Here is a 19,175-nt window from a genome sequence, read left to right on the forward strand (position 1 = left end):
TAGGGAAAGAGAGGAATAGGGAATGTCCACTAATTCTAAAATTCCAAGAGGTGGCAATCAGGAAGCTTTTCTGAGGAAGAGACCTCTTCTGCAAGGAACAAATATCTATATAGGAGATGACTTAACCCCCCTACAAGTAGCACATAGGAACCAGCACATGGCTGAGGTCCAAAAATCACAAGCTTAAGGTGTCATGTGCACAGTGTGTATGTACCGTGTGCTACACGCACACAAGACTAGCTTCGAGGTTTGGGGAAGCTTGGAGCTAGGCAGGTTGATTGACGAGCTGAGTTAGGGATAGACTAACGAGCGGGCACCCAAGTATGGACGGGCGGGCGCCCAAGTGTGGACGCCCGATGACCGGCTAAGAGCCTATAAAAGGGTGGCCAAGGTTAGTCATTGGTCATATAGAGTCTCGCGTGATTTGTGAGAACTCTATGGTCTCGAGCCTGGATCTAGTGCAGACGTGCACCTGCTTTATGCAACCGAGGCCGACAGCAGTCTCGAGGCCCACGAGGGTAGCTTCGTGGCGGTATGGGACGTCGCGAGGTCGAGATTGGTCGGTACGTCAACCTAGTTAGCTCAGCTCGTGGCTCGGTGGGGACAGCCAAGTCTGTGGGCTTGCCCACGGCTGTCGTGGTTGGGAGGTGAGTCAGGCCTGCATCCCCTTCTTGTTTATTTATTTGTTTGTTTGCAGGTTTCGAGTCTCGAACCAGGAGCGTTCTACAAGGAGATCCTTTGGGGATTTGACAGTGGTATCAGAGCGTGCCTCGTGAACGAGCAAGTCAGTAGGTAGAGAAGATGAGGTCGAAGAAAGGTATGTGTTCAAGAAGCTTGCTGTTTTGTTTATGCATGCTGCTGTTTTTTTCAGATAGTATGTGCTTTTAAATCAAAGAACCCGTGATGAGGGTGTAGGTGGTTTGGTAGGGTTGTTTTGCTTTGCAAGAAGAAGGCTGAAGATGTTTGTGCAGTCGCATGAACAAGTCGTGAGAGAAAACAGAAAAAAGTATGTTCGCTTTTGGTTGAACAAGAGAGAGAGAGAGAGCGCGAGATGGGGAACATTGGCGGTGCTGGTCGAGTATTGCTGGCCGGGTACAGTTGTACTGCCGGCTGTTGGAGGCACACGCATGAAGTCGGCCAAGCCTACGTAGGCAATCGGCCAAGCCTACGCAAGCAGGCGCCCAGGCCTATGTAGGCAGGCACCTAGGCCAGGCTAGCAGGCGCCCAGGCCTACGCCGGCTTGTGGCTAGGCCTACGCAGGGCCACGTTCAGAGCCGGGAAGCTCATACGGACACCCAGAGAGGAGAGGATGAGGTTTCACTGTCTATTTCGTGAGGGATTCGGTCCACTCTCCAGGATCATTGACTTCCAGGACCAGCGTTGCCTAGGTCTCTTCCTACTTGAGCTCCGCAAACACAGGGATACCTTCTTGAGACACAGGCCCCAGCCACCCCGCCCCCTCCCTCGGCAACCATCACCAGTTTCTTCCGGACCCACGAGGTGGAGGACACCGACATAGTGGATCTTGTGGACCCTCCACGAGCTGCTCTGGACCTACCTCGCCCGAGAGGAGTTACCTCGGACCGAGCCTCTGCACTCCCCCCAGCATGCCGGACGCCCTCAACCCCCACGCCGGCCACGGCTCCAGGACATGCTCCACCGCCATTGAGCTACCTTTCCACGTGACATAGCTGAGGGAGACCTCTCGGCCATACTCGTCAGCCCCATGCTTGACATTTTGGAGAGTGGTATACCATCTACTCGGAGCTGATGTTGCTCCCATGTTTTTATGTTCTTAGTATTCCATGATGAGTTTCCACATGGACATTATTGTATCACTTTGGTCTCATAGGCCCATTGGGTCTTTAGTAGACACTCTCTCTCTCTCTCTCTCTCTCTCTCTCTCTCCACATGATTCCAGCGGAGTTTGCAACGCACCAGCTCCACACATGCAATCCCTTGGATGTATGGGTTGTGACAAATGAATTTGAGGTTGACGTCAGTGAAGCTCTATGCGAATATGGCCCTGACCCTTCTCCCACCACCGGATATGTGTCATTGGCACTGATGATTGAGATAGTTGATGTTAATGAATCTTCATGCAATTTGTACTGGAAGCTCAAGCGAATATGGCCCTGACCCTTCTCCCACCACTGGATATGTAATTTGTACTGAAAGCTGAGCTTCCAGTAACACCTACGAAAGCGGCCTCTCTTCATGACATTAATACGTGGTGGGTTTGAAGCTTCAAAAGCTAAATGTTGCTGAGATTGGAGTTTTTATGAGTACCAAGCTATTGAAAATAAAAGGCAGGCTTGCAGGAGAGCGTACCAGGCTTGCTTGTTGCCACTTTTGCAGCTCTCCAAAACGTCTAAGGATGGCATAGAAGTCGGAATGGCTGAGCTTGAACCGGACTCTGTGTTAAAAGCCCTGAAATCAGATAAAACTTCTACGTGGGGTTAACTGGCCTTAGTTGCAGACCAGCGAGATTTTATAAGACGCTTGGACGTGTGTGTGTGCGCGCGCATGTGTGTGTGTGTGTGTGTGTGTGTGCGGGGGGGGGAGAGACGGTTGTACCTGTCAAGGGCAGGGAGCAAACTATTGGAGGCCACTACAGAGTCCACGGCATCTTGACGCTCCTGCGGGTTGAGCAGAGATTTCTCTCTTCTACGGGGTTCTGGCCGGAGGAATCGAGAAAGTGCACCGTCCAGCTGCTGGACAGAAACGGGGCTTTTCTCCAAAAAACCTTTCCTCCTGCTGCAAGAAACCGACCTGAAGGAGGTTGAAGCCCTTTGACCACTGATGCTGTGGTTGATGGTATTGCTGGCGATTTGTAGAGAATATGGACCCTGCGGGAGGACGCAGCACCTGTGGTGTGAGAGCAACGGCACATGTGGACGATTGCTGCATGAGTGCATGAGCAAGGTAGAGCTGGCCATAGCCAACCCCTTAGACTTTTCCTCTACTGTTTTCTGTATTCCTAGCAGCAATGGTAGGGTGGAAGACGGGGAGCCAACGCTAGCCGGCGACACCCTTTTCCAGAAAGGTCGAGCTTTTCCTCTACTGTTTTCTGTATTCCTAGCAGCAATGGTAGGGTGGAAGACGGGGGAGCCAACGCTAGCCGACGACACCCTTTTCCAGAAAGGTCGAGCGATGGCCTTTCTCGGTCGTCATGGCCGCCGGGAGAAGAGGTAGCGGCAAGCGATGGACACGTGAGCAGTCAGAAAGAACAATAGCGAAAATCTAGCTTTTCATGCACCTACGTCAGCATTTTCTTCCCAAGGCTTAAGTGGCATCATCTCGTCCTCCTGATTGTATGGCTAAGATTCACCCTCTACTGACCGGTGGCCATGACGTGCCTAAATGGTAAGGGAGGTCTTTCACATGTGAAAATGGGTTCAAATTTCCAACTAATTTGAAAATGGGATTCAAACCCTTTACCTCCATTTTAGAGGGCTAGGCTCTAACCATTACACCGACATACCCATGCTGCTTAACCTTTTGGGAAAATTAGTAAACTAGGGAAGTCTTTCACATGTGGAAATGGGATTCAAACATCTGACCTCCATTTCAAAGAGCTAGGCTCTAACCATTACACCAAACATACCCATGCTGCTAAACCTCTTTTTGTTGTTTTACAAATCCTAAACGCCTTTTTATTCCTAGTTTACGAATCCTCTACTCCTAGTTTATTGGAACGCCAGCACTTGAGTTTACCCCCTTCCCTAGTTTACCACCAGGCACCCTTTTTACCCATTTCCCTAATTTACATTGAAATCCTAGCACCATAGTTCACTCCTTTCCTTAGTTTAAAACTTTCCCAAGTTAACTAATTTTCTTAGTTTACTTTTGCATCTCCAATGGCACAAAAAAGGCAACCCACCACGTTAGATTATGGACCGTAGATCCCACATCGAGGGGGTCTTTAATGATCCCGTGTTACTTAGTGCCAAGTACAGCCAACTCAACAAAAGACCATTCACACTCACCACAATGACATTAACAAATTTCCTACACCCAGTGTATTACCCACCCATGGTGTGATCTCAAAATAAGCCTATATTTTGTTCCATTTTCAAAAAAGGCTTCTTGATTGATGGGAGAAGGACAAATACCTCCTTAAAATTCATTAAAGTGTGACGAAAATGCTTGTTACAACAATTACCTCTTCAATCCATGGGAGAGGAGTGATGTAAGGCTTTGTAAAAATAATTTCTTGAACACTGGGTCTAATTTAAATGGAGAAGGATGGTTAGCATAGGAAAAAGAAGTTAGCCAATCAAGGAGACTAGTTTCGAATTGATATCAAGCCTTGATGACACCTTTGGTTGGACCTATATAATATGTGGAAAGGGACAAGGAAATTTAAGATCTATAGATTCCCAAAAATGATGTAGGTTGATCGGTAGCATGGATAGTGTTTCCTTCAACCCTAAACCTTGATGAGGCCTTATTATGCACACCATTAATTTTCATTTGAAAATGCCCTTGATCAACCATTGAAATAAAGGGGTTTTCTTGACCGATTAATGATGCCAAAATTGTTAATAAATGGCAAACTACATTCCGTCAAGTCACGATAACCTATTATTTGCATGTGTATGCGCACAAGCGTGTGTGTGTGTGTGTGTGTGTGTGTGTGTGTGTGTGTGTGTGTGTGTGATATATATATATATATATATATATATCTATCTATAGATATAGATACATATATATATATATATATATATATATATATATATATATATATATATATCTATATCTATATATATATATATATATATATATATATATCTATATCTATATATATATATCTATATATATATATATATATATATATATATATATATCTATATATATATATAGATATAGATAGATATATATATATATAGATATATATATATATATATATCTATATATATATATATATATATATAAATGTATATATATATATATACATTTATATAGATATATATATATATATATATCTATATATATATATATATATATAAATGTATATATATATATATACATTTATATATATATATATATATATATATATATATATATAGATATAGATATAGATATAGATATCTATATATCTATATAGATATAGATATCTATATATCTATATAGATATTTATATATCTATATATATAGATATATATATCTATATATATATCTATATATATATATATAGAGAGAGAGAGAGAGAGAGAGAGGTGATACACTCTCTCTCTCTCTCTCTCTCTCTATATATATATATATATATATAGAGAGAGAGAGAGAGAGAGAGAGAGAGGTGATACAATAAAAGGGGAAAGATAAAACACAAGCATGAGAATGAGATACAAAGAATAAAAGAAAGAAAGTTAAACGTCCCTAAAGACCCAATGGCTCTATGAAACAAAAGTGATACAATGATATCCATGGTATTTCTCATCATGGAAACTCAAGTAGGGCCAAAGCTGCATATCCGTGTGTCACTCTAGTGTGCGGTGCTATGGTTATGGTAAAGAAGGGGCTGCTAAAGTAGCTATGAGGTACACATATGATGGAACAATCTTCATCGAGGCTCCCCTATACGTGAAACACAATCTTGGTTAACCTTCGTTTTACCAAGATTAATTGTGAGATCTTGTTGTGTGCAAAAAAGTTGTAGAGCATCTAGGTGTCTTTGAAGCCCCTTGATTGAATATGATATAAGCACCATAATGTCATCTATATGGAGTAGGAGGGGGATGAGTATGCCGACAAGTGGAGTGCTTGGCCCACCTAATTTGTCAAATGAAACTTGAGATTTCATCAATGTAAAGGCCAAAGAGAGTGGGTGATAAAGAGCAGCCTTGGTTCACCCCAATAGTACAAATCACCTGTGGCATCCCTCTTGGGGCTCTTCCCCATTGTGTGACCAACTCAAAAAGAGTGATGATGCTCCAAATCATGTCGGATGGAACCCCGATGTCCTGTAGGCATTAGAGTAGCCAAACCTGGGGAATATTGTGAAAGTCCACAGAATAGCAATCTAATGGTGTGCTTTGCCCTCCTCGGTGGTGGTTTGAAGGGTGAAGATACGGTGCGCCTCAGGAAGCCTGCATGTCTTGGGACCCTACATCCATGTCTCTTTGAAAAGGAATTGAGCTCTATCTCTAGCATCAATCCAAATAGCTTGGCCAATATGTGGTCACAATATCATCCCAATAGTAATTGGGGTCAAGTGGATCTCTAGTTTTGAGGATGGGGGTGATGTTGCTAGTGGACCAAGAAGGTGGGAATCCCTCGCAAATGGCTCTATTGAACATGTAGCCTAGTAAGGATGCAAGTGTGTCATCAACATGGGAGATGTACTCGATAATGAATCCCTTATAATCCGGTGCTCGCCCATTACGTAGTCTACGAATGGCTGTGAGAGTACCATGCCCAATGTGAAGAAAGTGGAGATGGTAGGGTGGGGGAGGGGGGAGAGGTGGTTGGTCAGGGATGTGATAGAGAGAGTGTACATATAAGAACCAAGTGTCTAGGCATGCGATGGGTGTGGGGTGGTGGTGCTCACGGAGTTCTCTCCAAGTGTCCTTGCAGTTAGGCCCCAAGAAGAGTCGATATAATTCATCCTCTTTCCTAGTGTAGAACTCTCATTTCTTACGTTTGGTAATGCGTCTCGCAAAATCTGTTGCACTAAAGCGCCTCGAGATTTCCCCAGCACATGCCTCATGAGACAGGAGCGGGTGGCCCGGCATTCATGGTAGATGTGTGAAGGATGGTGGTGAGCTGGGATGTGAGGGTGGTAAGGGGGGCAAGAGGGTCAACATGCTCGAGGTGGCGATAAATGTGTTATCAGTAAACACCATCAATTTGGGTGTGGTGAGAGTTGGGGGGGGGGGAATAGTGTGCACATGAGGGTGAAGTGGAGATAGGTGTGGTCGGCATCGACAGGGGTAATGGGGTGGAGAAGTCAGGGATGAGGCATGCTAAAGTCGAAGATCCTAGTAGGTAATCCATGGTGCTGGAGCCTCCTCGTTGTGGAAAGTAGGTGACGATGCTTGAGGAGGGCCAGCACGGGGGGGCATCTCGTTAGGTTATAACAAACAAGACTGTGTGCAGCTCCAAGATCGAGGAGGTATCTTCAAGATGTTATCACCTTCCTGTCCTGTGATGATCTCATGTGGCCCGTCACTCATGTCCATCTCTTACAGTTTGATGGGGTCATCTAAATCAAGTAGAGGAACCTGGGAGTTCTGGTCTTGGTGTTGAAGTCTCCCAATAGGTGACGATGCTTGAGGAGGGCCAATGGGGCATCCGGTTATAACTAACGAGACTATGTGGAGCTCCAAGATCGAGGAGGTATCTTCGAGATGCTAGCACACCTTCATGTCGTGTGATGATCTCATGTGGCCTGTGTCACTAATGTTCACCTCTTACAGTTTGATGGGGCCATCCAAATCAAATAGAGGAAACTGGTGGCTTTCGGTCTTGGCGTTGAAGAGAGAGAGAGAGAGAGAGAGAGAGAGAGAGAGAGAGAGAGAGAGAGAGAGAGAGAGAGAGAGAGAGAGAGAGAGAGAGAGAGAGAGAGAGAGAAAGATTTTATTAATGTCTTCCAAAAGACCGAACTTGGCCTATGAGACAAATCAATGTACCTGTGGGGGTATCCTCTGTCATCCCAACAAAATGAAAAAGTATTGAACTAAAAAGCTAAATCTGGGTGTGTGTAATAAGTACAATGAGTGGGGGAGGGGATGGAGCTCTACTACTAGGAGAATGCAAAGCTATATGCATGGCTATATGCATGGAGTATACAATCATGATATGCAACCTAGCTAGCTCCATCCTGTACCATACCGGGGGTATAAAATGGTATACATCAATGAAGGGGGTGTCCACGGCTCCCTGAAGAACATGCCTGGGTCTGCTCTTAAGCGAGCCAATCGCTCCGCACCCTCTCTGTGAAATTGAGCTCTGATCTTTGTCATCTCTCTCTGGTGTAGGCATGGTGTCCGAAAGCTAGGTGTCCTCTGACTCCTGCGGGCTCTGAGTGTCTCTGCTCTCTAGAGAGTAATTCCCTGTTGTGTGTAGGGGCTGGGAGTGGGATGGATCTCTGAAAAAATGTAGTGATCTGTGTCTGTCGTCCCCCCTTCTGGAGCTATCTGAGCCTGTAACGATGTCTCTCTGTGACGCTGTATGTCTAGAATGAATCTCCCTAGTATGCGTTGGTCTGCTGCCTCAAAGATTTGGCGTAGGGAATGTGGCTCTTTGAATAAAATGGGATATCTCTCTCTCTCTCTGATGGTTGTATATGCTCTGCATCTACATACATAATGCTCCTCACTCTCCACCTCCTCTCTGCACAATCTGCATACCCTCCTCTCCTCTCGGGGGATCCATGCTGCTCTGCCAGTCTCGATCTCCAATCGATGTGATGAGACTCTAAGCTGACATAGCTACTCGGGAGCCGTGTGGTAAAAAGCCCTCCATGTATCTAGGCCTCTCCATGTATCCATCATCAATGATACTCACATGAAGTGATCTCTGTAGTATATCATCTTCGATGGAAGAGGCTGTGTAGGCGATATCCATGTCTCTCGTGTGTAGAGCTACCATAGGTCCTATCTCAATACTCTGTTCCTCTCACTATGAGAGAGATGGATATGTGGTGCATCCCTGTCATACTGGAATGGTGGTAGATGGATGATCTATGTCTAGGCCATGCTGTGAGAACCAATGTGTGACCTGTCCATACCATGATCCTCTGTCTCCTACCTTAGCCAGCTATCTAGATGCCTCAAAAGCTTTGTATAACAATCTGTCCCGTGGCATCTCTCTGAATCTATCTAGCAAGCATATAGTCTAGAATATGGCCTCTACCATCATAGGAGGCGGCGCAACAAACTCTGCTTGGATAATGTCACGAGGTACCGACGGTTTGCTGCGTATCATGCGTGCCATCATGAGGGCCTGTGGTCTCTCTATCTGTGTGTCCACCGATGGGTAGCAAGGCCTGGCGCCCATACCGCTGCTCCATACATCAATGCCGGTGTGACTAATGTGTCAAATAGCCACCCCTTCGTCCGGGGCTTCTGAAAATGCGCCTGGTGGCACTGTCTCTCTAGCATAGCCAATGCTACATATCCCCGTGTCAATCTAGCTCTGGCTGCTGAACCCATGATGAAGCACGTGGCCCCTAGGTACACGTATGATGTCACCACATCCACCTGGCATCCTACGAGAGTGAATGTCAGCTGACTCCTGCCCTATCTCGATGTATGAAAGACCATAACGTTGGTTTTCCCAAGGTTCACAGTAAGACCCCTCTATGTGCAGAAATCATCGAGTGCCTGTAGATGCTGCTGTAGACCTCCTGGAGACTCAAACACTAATAAAATATCATCAGCATAAAGCATAACATTATGTACTGAGGTACCTGCTGCTAGATCAACTCCATCTCCGCCTCCCTGTGTAATGAAGTCAGCCACCTCATCAATGTATAACCCAAATAGCGTGGGGGAAAGTGGGCATCCTTGCTTCACACCAATGGTGCTAGCAATAGTCTTGGACATACCTCCTCGGCATCTCTGACCTGCCCCAAAAACCTGCTCATATAATGCATAGATGCCCCATGTCATATCTGCTGGTATGCCAAGAGACTGCAGGCGCTGAAAGAGCCTCTCTCGTGGTACTGTGTCAAATGCCTTGTGGAAATCCACAAAGCAGCAATAGAGCTTTCTCTTCCTCACACTCTGGGGCCTGATCAATCATACATCTCAAAGTGAATACATGGTCAATGGTAGAGAAAGCTCTCCTGAAGCATGCTACCTGCCCTGATGAGCGTAAACCTGCTCGCTCAGCATATAAGCTAAGCTCTTGCTCCAACACTGCACCATAGAGTTTGGCCAACACGTGGCCAACCATAACCATCCTGTAGTTGCTCGGATCGAGCATATCCCCTGTTTTGTGGATCGGCACAATGGTGTGCATCGTCCACTCCGCAAACCCTTTGCTAGTGCCTTGTTAAACAGGTGTGCAAGAAACGGAGCCAAAGAATTAACTGCATATATGAGATGCTCACCTTGTAGGCCCATATGGTCGGCGGCCCGTCCATGCTGTATAGGCGGCAAATAGCTTCCTTTACCATATCAAGTGGGTAAAGAAACTAGTTGTGGTAGGTTGAGGCTCCTATGGGGCTGAGGTATAGGTGGCTGATGTGGGGTGTGGTATAGGCCCTCTGCATATGTGTGCCATGTGTCTGTGGGTCTGCAATGGGTGTCGGTGTCCGGGCCCCTTTGAAGTGCCGCCATAAGATAGGGCTATCTCTACTCATGAAGAAATGGAAGATCTCTAGCTCCTGTATCTCTGCGAAGGCCCGCCTTTTGCGGCGAGTAAGTCTCCTCATCTCTCTCCTGAACTCCTGCTCTATGATGGCTCCCAAGGCTCTCTGTATGTAGAGCCGTGAGTATAGGGCTCTGCACTCATCATACCATCTGTTATGGGGCATAGTCCCAGATCTCGCAGGGTCTCCTGAGTGGACACGATGTGGGAAGCTCTGTAATACAGCCGTGTGTAGGAGTGATGCTAGCTGGGTTGTAATGGTATCCATAGGTGCCATGGGATCCATGAGTAGGAGCCCATCCTGTACTCTGCCACCAGTGTATATATCTGCCATGTCATGTGTGAAGTAAATGGTAGTGTGTGGCGTCGGTATGTGGGGGGCTGGTGATACTGGTGATCCGACTAGTGAAAATGCCAAGTATGTATGATCTACCCCAATAGGACGAGGTGGGATGGAGAATGAGGTGACAAGCTGTGATGCCTCCAAAGACCCCATAATGTAGTCTACCACCGTGCCTCTGTGGTCCGTGTTGTATGACCCCCATGTGGGAAGCATGTCAGCCCTCCTGATCCCGGCTCCACTGTAGCATCCCGTTATAAATAACGAGACGATGCCTGGCTCCCAACTCTAGTAAGTGGTCCCCATAATGTCCTCTGTCTGGTCCAGTGTCCTCTGATGCCCGACTAGCCCCTATCTCCTCTGGATCCACAGGGTGGAGTATCTCCATGTCATCATAGTCATACACCTCACACTGTCTGATGTGTGTGGGCATTGAAGTCACTCGTAAGAAATACTTCCCCTAGTGTAGAATAATGCATAATCTCCTCTGAGGACAGACAAGTGTATGGCAAGGCTCATGTCTGCTCCTCCTCTGACATGTCCTCTGTAATGACATAGGAGGATCCTTATGGAGGAAAGTAACATAAGGCTATGTATATAACCTTGTCCTGTGAGAGCTGTAAGCTGATCCACATGTATCTGGCCTCTGGATCTTGTGCTACCACTCTCAGTCTCCCCTATAGCTCTCGTCTGAATAGAACTGCTACTCCCCTCGACCCTCTCGAGGTACCCTGGCATGTGGTCTTCTTGTATGCTGACTCCCACTGGAATCCCTCTACTCGAGGTAGCCCTCTCTCTGGGCTCTGATGTGTCTTTGTCAAAAGTATGATGTCTCTCCCCACCATAACATGCTCCAGTCGTCCAGGCTGCACCCATAGTGAACCATTACAGTTCCATAGGACTAGCAAGGTCAATCAACCAGATCCATGCCCGAATTCAGAAAACAACTCTTACTCCTTGTTCCAATATCTTCCTCGACGCACTTGTGGGTATCGTCGGTGACCCAGAGCCCAAGCACCATATGGTGGTTAGCACCCTCTAGGATCCTTTCGTCGCAGGTGACCTAGCGCTTCACTCATAGGCCACTTCCTTGTTCCCTCATCCACCATACCGGAAGCTCACCATTTTAATTGAACCGAGGCTGGTCAAGACCTCGGCCGACCTTGCTACGTGAGACGTCCTCCATTGACTCTCCGTCAGCTGTTGCAACTTTATCAGATTAGGTCTCCACGACCTCATTCACAAGACGATCAAAATGCTTCTCCAGCATTCTTGACATAAAACAGTCATTTAAAAACAATTCAAAAATACAGTTTCTATAACGAATTGCCATGTCTATCTCTGTCAGTGGCCTGGTCTATGTCCCGTAGGCCCCAAACCGCTAATTCATGGGCCAGCCATCAAGCATGACCCGACCATCTCGATATAAAAGGCCTTCTTGCCTTCTCTCCTAGCGTGTAAGACTCGTGGCATGCAAGCCCTCCTATGCTCTAGTTGCATCCTCGTGAGATCATCATCCAAGAAAATAGGAGCTCCCTCTAAGCCTCGTACTATGACCCGTCCAGACCACCTAATTGGCTTTGGAGGAGACGTGACTCTAATGCAATTGTGCCCAATGCGATAAGCTAATGCTAATGTGCTACACTGTCGTTCTACCTAGGCTAAGGGAGTCAATCATGCAGCACAGAGGTCAGTTCTTGTATCTGATAGGCATCTTGACGTGGCTCCTCATCCTATTTTGAGATAGGAGTCATGTCTAGATATGAGTGACTCTGGATACAAACCCTAGTGAGAAGACATATCCAGACGACAAGAAAGTGCTTAACACAGACTAAGAATCAAATAGACTTTTTATACAGTATAGAAAATGGAGAATTGCACAGAGAAATCACTTGTATCACTAGAGCAAAGGCTTAGCCCAAAGTACAATGCCGTATCACACCCAATTGTCATCTCTCCTTCGATAGTTCCCCTTTTCCCCTTTACATCTGCCCGGGTACTACCTGTTTGGCAAGATTCAATTACAAGGTTGTTATAAGAAAGAAGATTCATGTCCCAAGAGTTTGTTGCCCAATGGATATACTAGGCAGTGAAGCTAGCGGCAAGGATGGGTGGCGACCGACAGCGGTTGGATGGCCCCCACAACACCTGGCAATTGCAGTGGACGCTACGCCAGCAGCATAGCCCACTTGATTCATTGTCGTTGCTGTCTAGTACCACCTCAGTTCTGAAAAAATCAAAACAAAAATTTTTATCTTTGGAATCTAGGTCTGAACTTTAAGGCCTATTCTAGCCCCCTTCATCCGGTCCTCCCTCCATGGGCAATGCCTTTTGGGACAAACTTTATGGGCTTGTCATGGGCATACGTGGGCTTGTAAGCCCTCTTCCTACTACTCACCCCTGCATGCCCAACTCCAATCCTTTCATGAGCCCGTTGGAACTACATGTCAATGGGCTTGGCATACGGGTACTTTTTCCTAGCCCTTTTTATTACATCAATGGCCATCCCTCCATGTGGCTCTGCCTGCTCTAGGATGATGGCAGCATTTTTGAACATGGTCTGCTTGGTCTCTCTTGGTCTCTTCCTTCCCCCTTGACTCCACTTCTACCCATATGGTGGTCTTCCTATTGGTTCTGATCTAGAGTGTGGCTTCTCTTCTTCTGCCAGGTAATTCTGTTGACGAGGGGCACTGGCCATCCTGCCTTGTGCATGGGATATGGTCTCCTCACTCGGTCCTTGCGTCATAAGATCCGGTCACTTCCTCGCATTGCTTGCGATCCGAATGAGGAGATTTTTCCTAGTGCTGACTCTACTACCTTGGAGCTACTTTGCCCTTGTTTTATTGTTAGTTACATCTAACCGGTTCATAAATTTAGCAATCTCATCCCAGTTAGACGGTTGCACAGCTCCTGCCTACTTAGCAGCCTGAATCAAGCTCCTTATGTGAGCATGGCTTCTCTCTTTCTAGACAGTTGTGTTCCCATGTGCCCTCTCTTCTTAGATCCTGCAGGGCTTTGTTTTCCTTCTTCTCCCTTTTGGCCCACCCTTGGAAATCTTCAACCATCTTGTCTTTACTTTGCATTTTAGCAGCATGGGATTTCCTCATGGTCTCCACTTGCTCTTGTCTTTTACTAAGTTTAGCTCTGGATGCCTTTAGCTCTTCTGCATGCATTTTCCTTGTGGCATCCACCAGTTGATCCTATATGTTCTTAAGATCGACATGGGCTATTGTTAGAGTGATGTTTAGCTCATTGACCATCATTTTACCTCCTCTTCCTCTTCTATTCTTTGCAGGGTTGTGGATCCTACTTCCTTCTTGAGGGCTTTTATTGTCAACCCGTCCTGCCGTTGTTGTTCCTTGAACTCCTCCACCAGGCCCTCTAGTTCTTCAATTTGGGCCCTTAGTGCGGCCTCATCGCTTGCCCTCTCTCTTCCAACTTCTTTGTGGCCGCCCAAGCATGCTCTTGAAGCTCATCATCGGGGATTATATCCATTGATGATCCTTGGTATAATACCAGATCCTTCCCCTCAGGCCGCTCTTGCACCTTCTTCCCATCACTTTGAGCAGGGTGAATCTTTTCTTCCATGTCTCTAGTTCCATTCTCAGCTGCTCATTTTGAACTTGCAGCTCCTTTTCTTTATTGGCACCTGCTTTGTTGGGTCCTGCGTCCTTGCCCCCTTGGCTATGTTCTGCAATTCTCAGGGCTTGTATAGGATTGGATCCTATTAATTTCTCTATGTCTGGATTTTCGGATCCTTCATCCGGATTCCTATCTCGATCATGGAAGGGAACCATCTGGCTATAGGTAGGTGTAGGGCCTTGCATTGCTGCTGTCAGCTTCTTTAGATACTCACCCCACACCTCCTTTAAGTCTTCCACTATGTGGCTTTCCCATTGTTCCATAAATTTTGCTTCCAGTTCGTACACCTTCGGGAACTCCTTAGTGTCCAAAACTACCCGTCTTGTTTCTTCCTTGACTAGCTCCACTTTGTCTTTGTCTGCTTTGGCCTGCACCTCTCTTATAATTTTGATTAAGATGATCTGACCCTCAACCCTTGCTTGGCTTCCTTGGCCCTGTCCATTTCTTCTTTTAGTTGTTGTTTGCTTGCCTCCTTATTCCTAGCCAGAGCCCATTTTATCATTACCATTTCTCTTTTTGTCTCTTCATTCTCCTTCTGAAGTCCTAGCAAGCTGGCTTTGCATCTCCTCCATAATGTTTGTTTGCCTCCTCATTCTTGGCAAGAGCCCCTTTTATCACTACCATTTCTCTTTTTGTCTCTTCATTCATATCTTATGCAGTCCCAGCAAGCTGGCTTTGCATCTCCTCCATCTTGCTTGCTTCCCTCCTTCTTCTGCCCAACTCCTCCTCTAGGGGGTTCCTACTGGCTCCTCCTCTAGGGGGTTCCTACTGGCTCCTCATGGCCTTGATGATGCCATCTTGTTCTCTGACCACAGCCTATAGGTTAGTTATCTCCTTTAGCCCATCTTCCATACACCTTTGTAAATAATTGAGGCATCCTTGAACCTAGGCTATGTCAAAGGAGTCTGGAAAATTTGCAGGACAGGGTGCAGGGAGCTCAGCTTATGCTTCTAGTTGTTTCAGGGGTTTAGTGACCATGATTTCCTATTGTGTCTGCCCCCCCAAGTGCAGGCATTCTATGTTTTGCGGCCTCTTGCTGTGCTTGTTCAAGATGTAGGCATTTTGAGGTTGGTGTGTCCTGCTCTGTTGCTCTTCTAGCTTTTGTGTAAGAATTGACTTGTTGATATCAGCAAAGTCCTCCTTTAACTTCTTGTTGCTTTTCTCTTCTATTGTCTTTCCTTTCTTTCCCTTCTTCTTTTCCTTGAACTCAAAAATTCTCTTCCTTCCCGGACATCGACTATCCGAAACTCCCTTCCTGCTAGGGTTTTGCCTCTGTCTCCTCCGTGCGCCCCGCATCCTCTTTGTTTCTTACTTCCTCCTTCTGGCTCTCCTCCTCTTTTTTAGCTCTTGATTGTGTTGTTAGGTAGTAGGGACCGACCTTTGTCTTGGTGTTTGGGCGGGTGACCTTCCCAATCTGGTCTTTAAGGTTGTTGTAGAGTAACTTCGCCCAAGCCACCTTTGTCCCTGCCTTCATTAGACCAAAGGCTCTTCTTGACATGTAGTATGGCTTGTGGGTGAGATTGATCATCTCAACCACAAAGCGCATACACTTCTATGTATTCTCGTCCGAAGTTCTCGTGATTTTAATTTCTTTGGCCTTTCCTTCCAAAGGGTCTAACTCCTTGATCAAATCTTCGTCAGTTGGTTTGACTTCTCCTTCCCCTTCAGCTCTGGTAGCTTGAAGACCTCAACCACATAGAGGGGGTTGAACACCCTCTTCTTGCCCGACAAAAGCGTGATTGTGTTGGACTTTTGTAGCTGCTCCAGGTATTCCGCCTCTTTGTAATTTTGTTGTAGCTCCTCTGAGGGCAGCTCAGTAAACTCTTTTAGCCCCATCCTCTCCAACCATTTGGAATGCTTGTCCACCTCCTTGTATACAGTGGAGGATAGAGGCTCGAATTCTAGAACCATGGTTCTTGTTTTGGGTATGCAAGTGCTGAGCGTGAGAAGGCAAGGAAAGCAGAGTTTAGTAGAGAGGGAATCAAGCGCGTGCAGAGACTTTTTGAAAGGCGACTTGGAAACTAGGATTTCGATGGAGAAGCATTCAGTTGTTGTCTGCAACTTCCCCAAGGGCGGCCATAACTGTTTCATATTTTTATGATTTCCCTAGATCCTTGCTATTAGACCATTAAAGCTATGCACACTATTTACACGTCTCATTAATGGTCCCGCATATGCCATGCTGGTTGCCACTTGGCTCCTCGGCATCTGTACATGCCATTATCATATTTACACATCGGGAGTCTAATTTTGGGCTATTTTCTTAACCATTTTTAAATTTTTAGGAGTCTAGTCCTTCTTCTTGCTCCTGGTGGCTAGACTCAGATTCTGGTTCTTGAATCATCTCCAGATTAGGATTTTGTTACCCTTATGGGCACACTTTTCCTTTATCTGGCATCTTTCTATAATAGGGCTTCATCTTGTACCCATTTACCAACTTCTTGAGTTTTTCACTTTCCAAACTCTCTAGCTCAAAAGTTCATGTCCCTAGTTTCTTGACAATCATGTATAGGCATGTCCATCTCATTTCAAATTTACCCAGGTGGGGTCCCATTCTTGATGTGAACAACATGACATCATCTCCTTCCTCAAAGATCTTGAACTTTGCGTTCTTGTCCACTTGCAGCTTTCTTCTCCTCTTTACACAATTTTCAGGTGTTTTGTAGTCTCTTTTCATCTAGCTTCAGGAGTTGTTCGATCCTATGTAACTCTAATTCTTTCGGAGAGAGCCTTTTAGCCCCATTGCTATCCTGAGACTTTGTGTCAGGAACTTCATGGGCACTACTGCTTCCAGTCCATACACCATGCTAAAGGGTGTAAGTCTTGTTGCATTCTTATGAGCCATTCGTAGAATGCCCATAATGCTGAATGCAGCTTCGTTTCCTAGTTGTTCCTATTCTCATTTATTGTCTTGATTATGATTCCCTTGAGGATCTTATTGGTGGGCTCTGCTTGCCCACCATTGGCTTCTGGGTAGTAGACTGCTGACTTCTTGTGTATTATCATATGTTGCTTCGTCGGTTTCTTGATCTCTTCATTGACAAAGTGGCTGACTGTCTCTATAGGGCATCCAAATCTTGTCATTTTGGTTTTATAAAGAAACTTTGCTACTACGGAAGGGCCTTGGCCTCTACTCATTTTGTGCAATAATCAATGGCCACCAAGATGTATTGGTTTTCTATCCTTTGAGCAGCTGGTTTGAATGGGTTGCAGACCCCCCACTTTTAGAATGGCTTGAGTGGCACGACTAGGTTATGAGGCATTTTTTCGCATCACTTGGTTGCCCCAGCCTCTGGCACATGTTGTACTCATTTGCAGGCTCGTGTACATCTTTTAATGCAGTTGGCCACCATAGACTTGCTTGGAACACCTTTTGCCCTGTGACCTCTCTGGAAAAATGCCCACTACTTCTACCTTGATGCGCTTCTACTAGCATAGCCTGTTGCTCGTACTCGGGGACACATCTCCTCAGAATCTGGCCGATGTCCATCTTGTAGAGCTGCCTAGCCACCACCATGAATGATTTGCTTCGGAGAGTTAGCTTCTTTCTCTGATCTCTGGACATGTACTCCGGAAAGTGTATGACAAGAATTGCAGCATTTCGTCATACCAGTTGGGTCTCTCTCCTTCTATGAGGAAAAGTTGTGTATATGGGAAATTGTCTTCCACCCCCTCTGGTTCTTCTCCTGTTTCCAGTCTTGGCAAGAAGTTTGCCCACTGCATGCTTGTTCCTGGGGGGTGTGCCTTATGTTGAACTCAAATTCTTGTAACAAGAGCATCCATCTGGCCAACTTTCTTGCCAGGTATGGTTTGTTTATTAGGTACAGGAGAGCTTTGTGATCTACATGAAATTCAAACATCTTACCGAACAAGTAGTGCTTGAACTTCTTGATGGAGTAGATCATTCCCATTGACTCCTTCTCTATGGTGGAGTAGTTCTTTTCCAGCTTGGACAACCTTCTACTTGCATTGTAGACTGGTTTGTACCACCCCTCTTGTGCTTTCTACATTAGAGTGCTACCAATAGCTACATGAGAGGCATCGACAAATACATGGAATACCATGTCATAATTGGGCTGCTGGAGGGATCCACTAGTTATAGTGAAACCACATTTGGTTGGATTTAGGCTCAATCTGACCCTTCTGAACTTTTCTAGGCACATTGTGAGGTGTGTAATGTGTTCTTCTTTCTTCTCAAACACACTAACATCATCCCATAAACACCCTTATGAAGGTGGTCAGATATTCATAGAAGATTTCATGAACCATCCTTTGGAACAACATTTGTTTAGCCTGAATGTCATCACATCGGAGGTAAATGCGCCCTATTGTGTCACAAAAGTAGTCTTTTCTTTATCTTCTTGGGCCATTCACACTTGATTGTACCCACTCATTCCATCCAAAAGAGAGTATGTTTCATGTCCAGCTACTGCATCCAGTAAGGAATCAATGAAGGCAATGGGAATGGGTCGAATATAGTGGAAGCATTCAACTTGCGGGTCTATACACACCCTCAGCTTCCCGTTCTTTTTTGGAACAATGATGACAACAATTCCACCCTATCCATAGGATAGATGAACCGTACCTTTAGTAATTTGTCAATCTCTTCCTTCACCTGTTTGGCATAGTTTGGGTTCATTATGTATTTGCTCTGGGCCTGATTGGGGTTGCATCCTCTTTAAGGTTAATTTTATGCTAGTAGAAACTGGGATCAATTCCCTTCATGTTAGAATAGTTCCAGCCAAATACATCCTTGTAGGAATTAAACAATTCCAGGAGTCTCCCTCTGAATTCCTAATTCATCTTGGCACTAATTCTGATTGTCTTGGACTGTTGATCATCCCCTAGATTCACCTCTTCGAGCTCATCTTCT

At 45.8% G+C, this 19,175-nt stretch overlaps 1 protein-coding gene across 3 annotated transcripts in view; it reads right to left on the reverse strand.

Annotated features, from left to right (window-relative positions):
* The window catches only part of LOC147634753 (uncharacterized), a 64,166-nt gene extending 60,910 nt beyond the window's left edge, over window positions 1-3,256 (reverse strand). Inside the window, exons 1-2 of one of the 3 annotated variants that reach the window (XM_086803922.1) lie at window positions 2,578-3,256; window positions 2,332-2,416 (exon numbers count right to left, since the gene is read on the reverse strand). In XM_086803922.1, coding sequence (XP_086660048.1) covers window positions 2,332-2,416; window positions 2,578-2,939 — 447 coding nt within the window. In that variant the 5' untranslated portion in view covers window positions 2,940-3,256. Of the gene's footprint in view, window positions 1-1,938; window positions 2,058-2,331; window positions 2,431-2,577 lie in introns of those variants that run through there. The other 2 variants (XM_086803924.1, XM_086803923.1) reach the window with 2 other exon arrangements.
* Window positions 3,257-19,175: the final 15,919 nt, after the last annotated feature.

The sequence above is a fragment of the Cibotium barometz genome, chromosome 10 (genome assembly GCF_041138505.1).
Source record: "Cibotium barometz isolate CiBa-2024 chromosome 10, ASM4113850v1, whole genome shotgun sequence".
Classification (NCBI taxonomy): domain Eukaryota; kingdom Viridiplantae; phylum Streptophyta; class Polypodiopsida; order Cyatheales; family Cibotiaceae; genus Cibotium; species Cibotium barometz.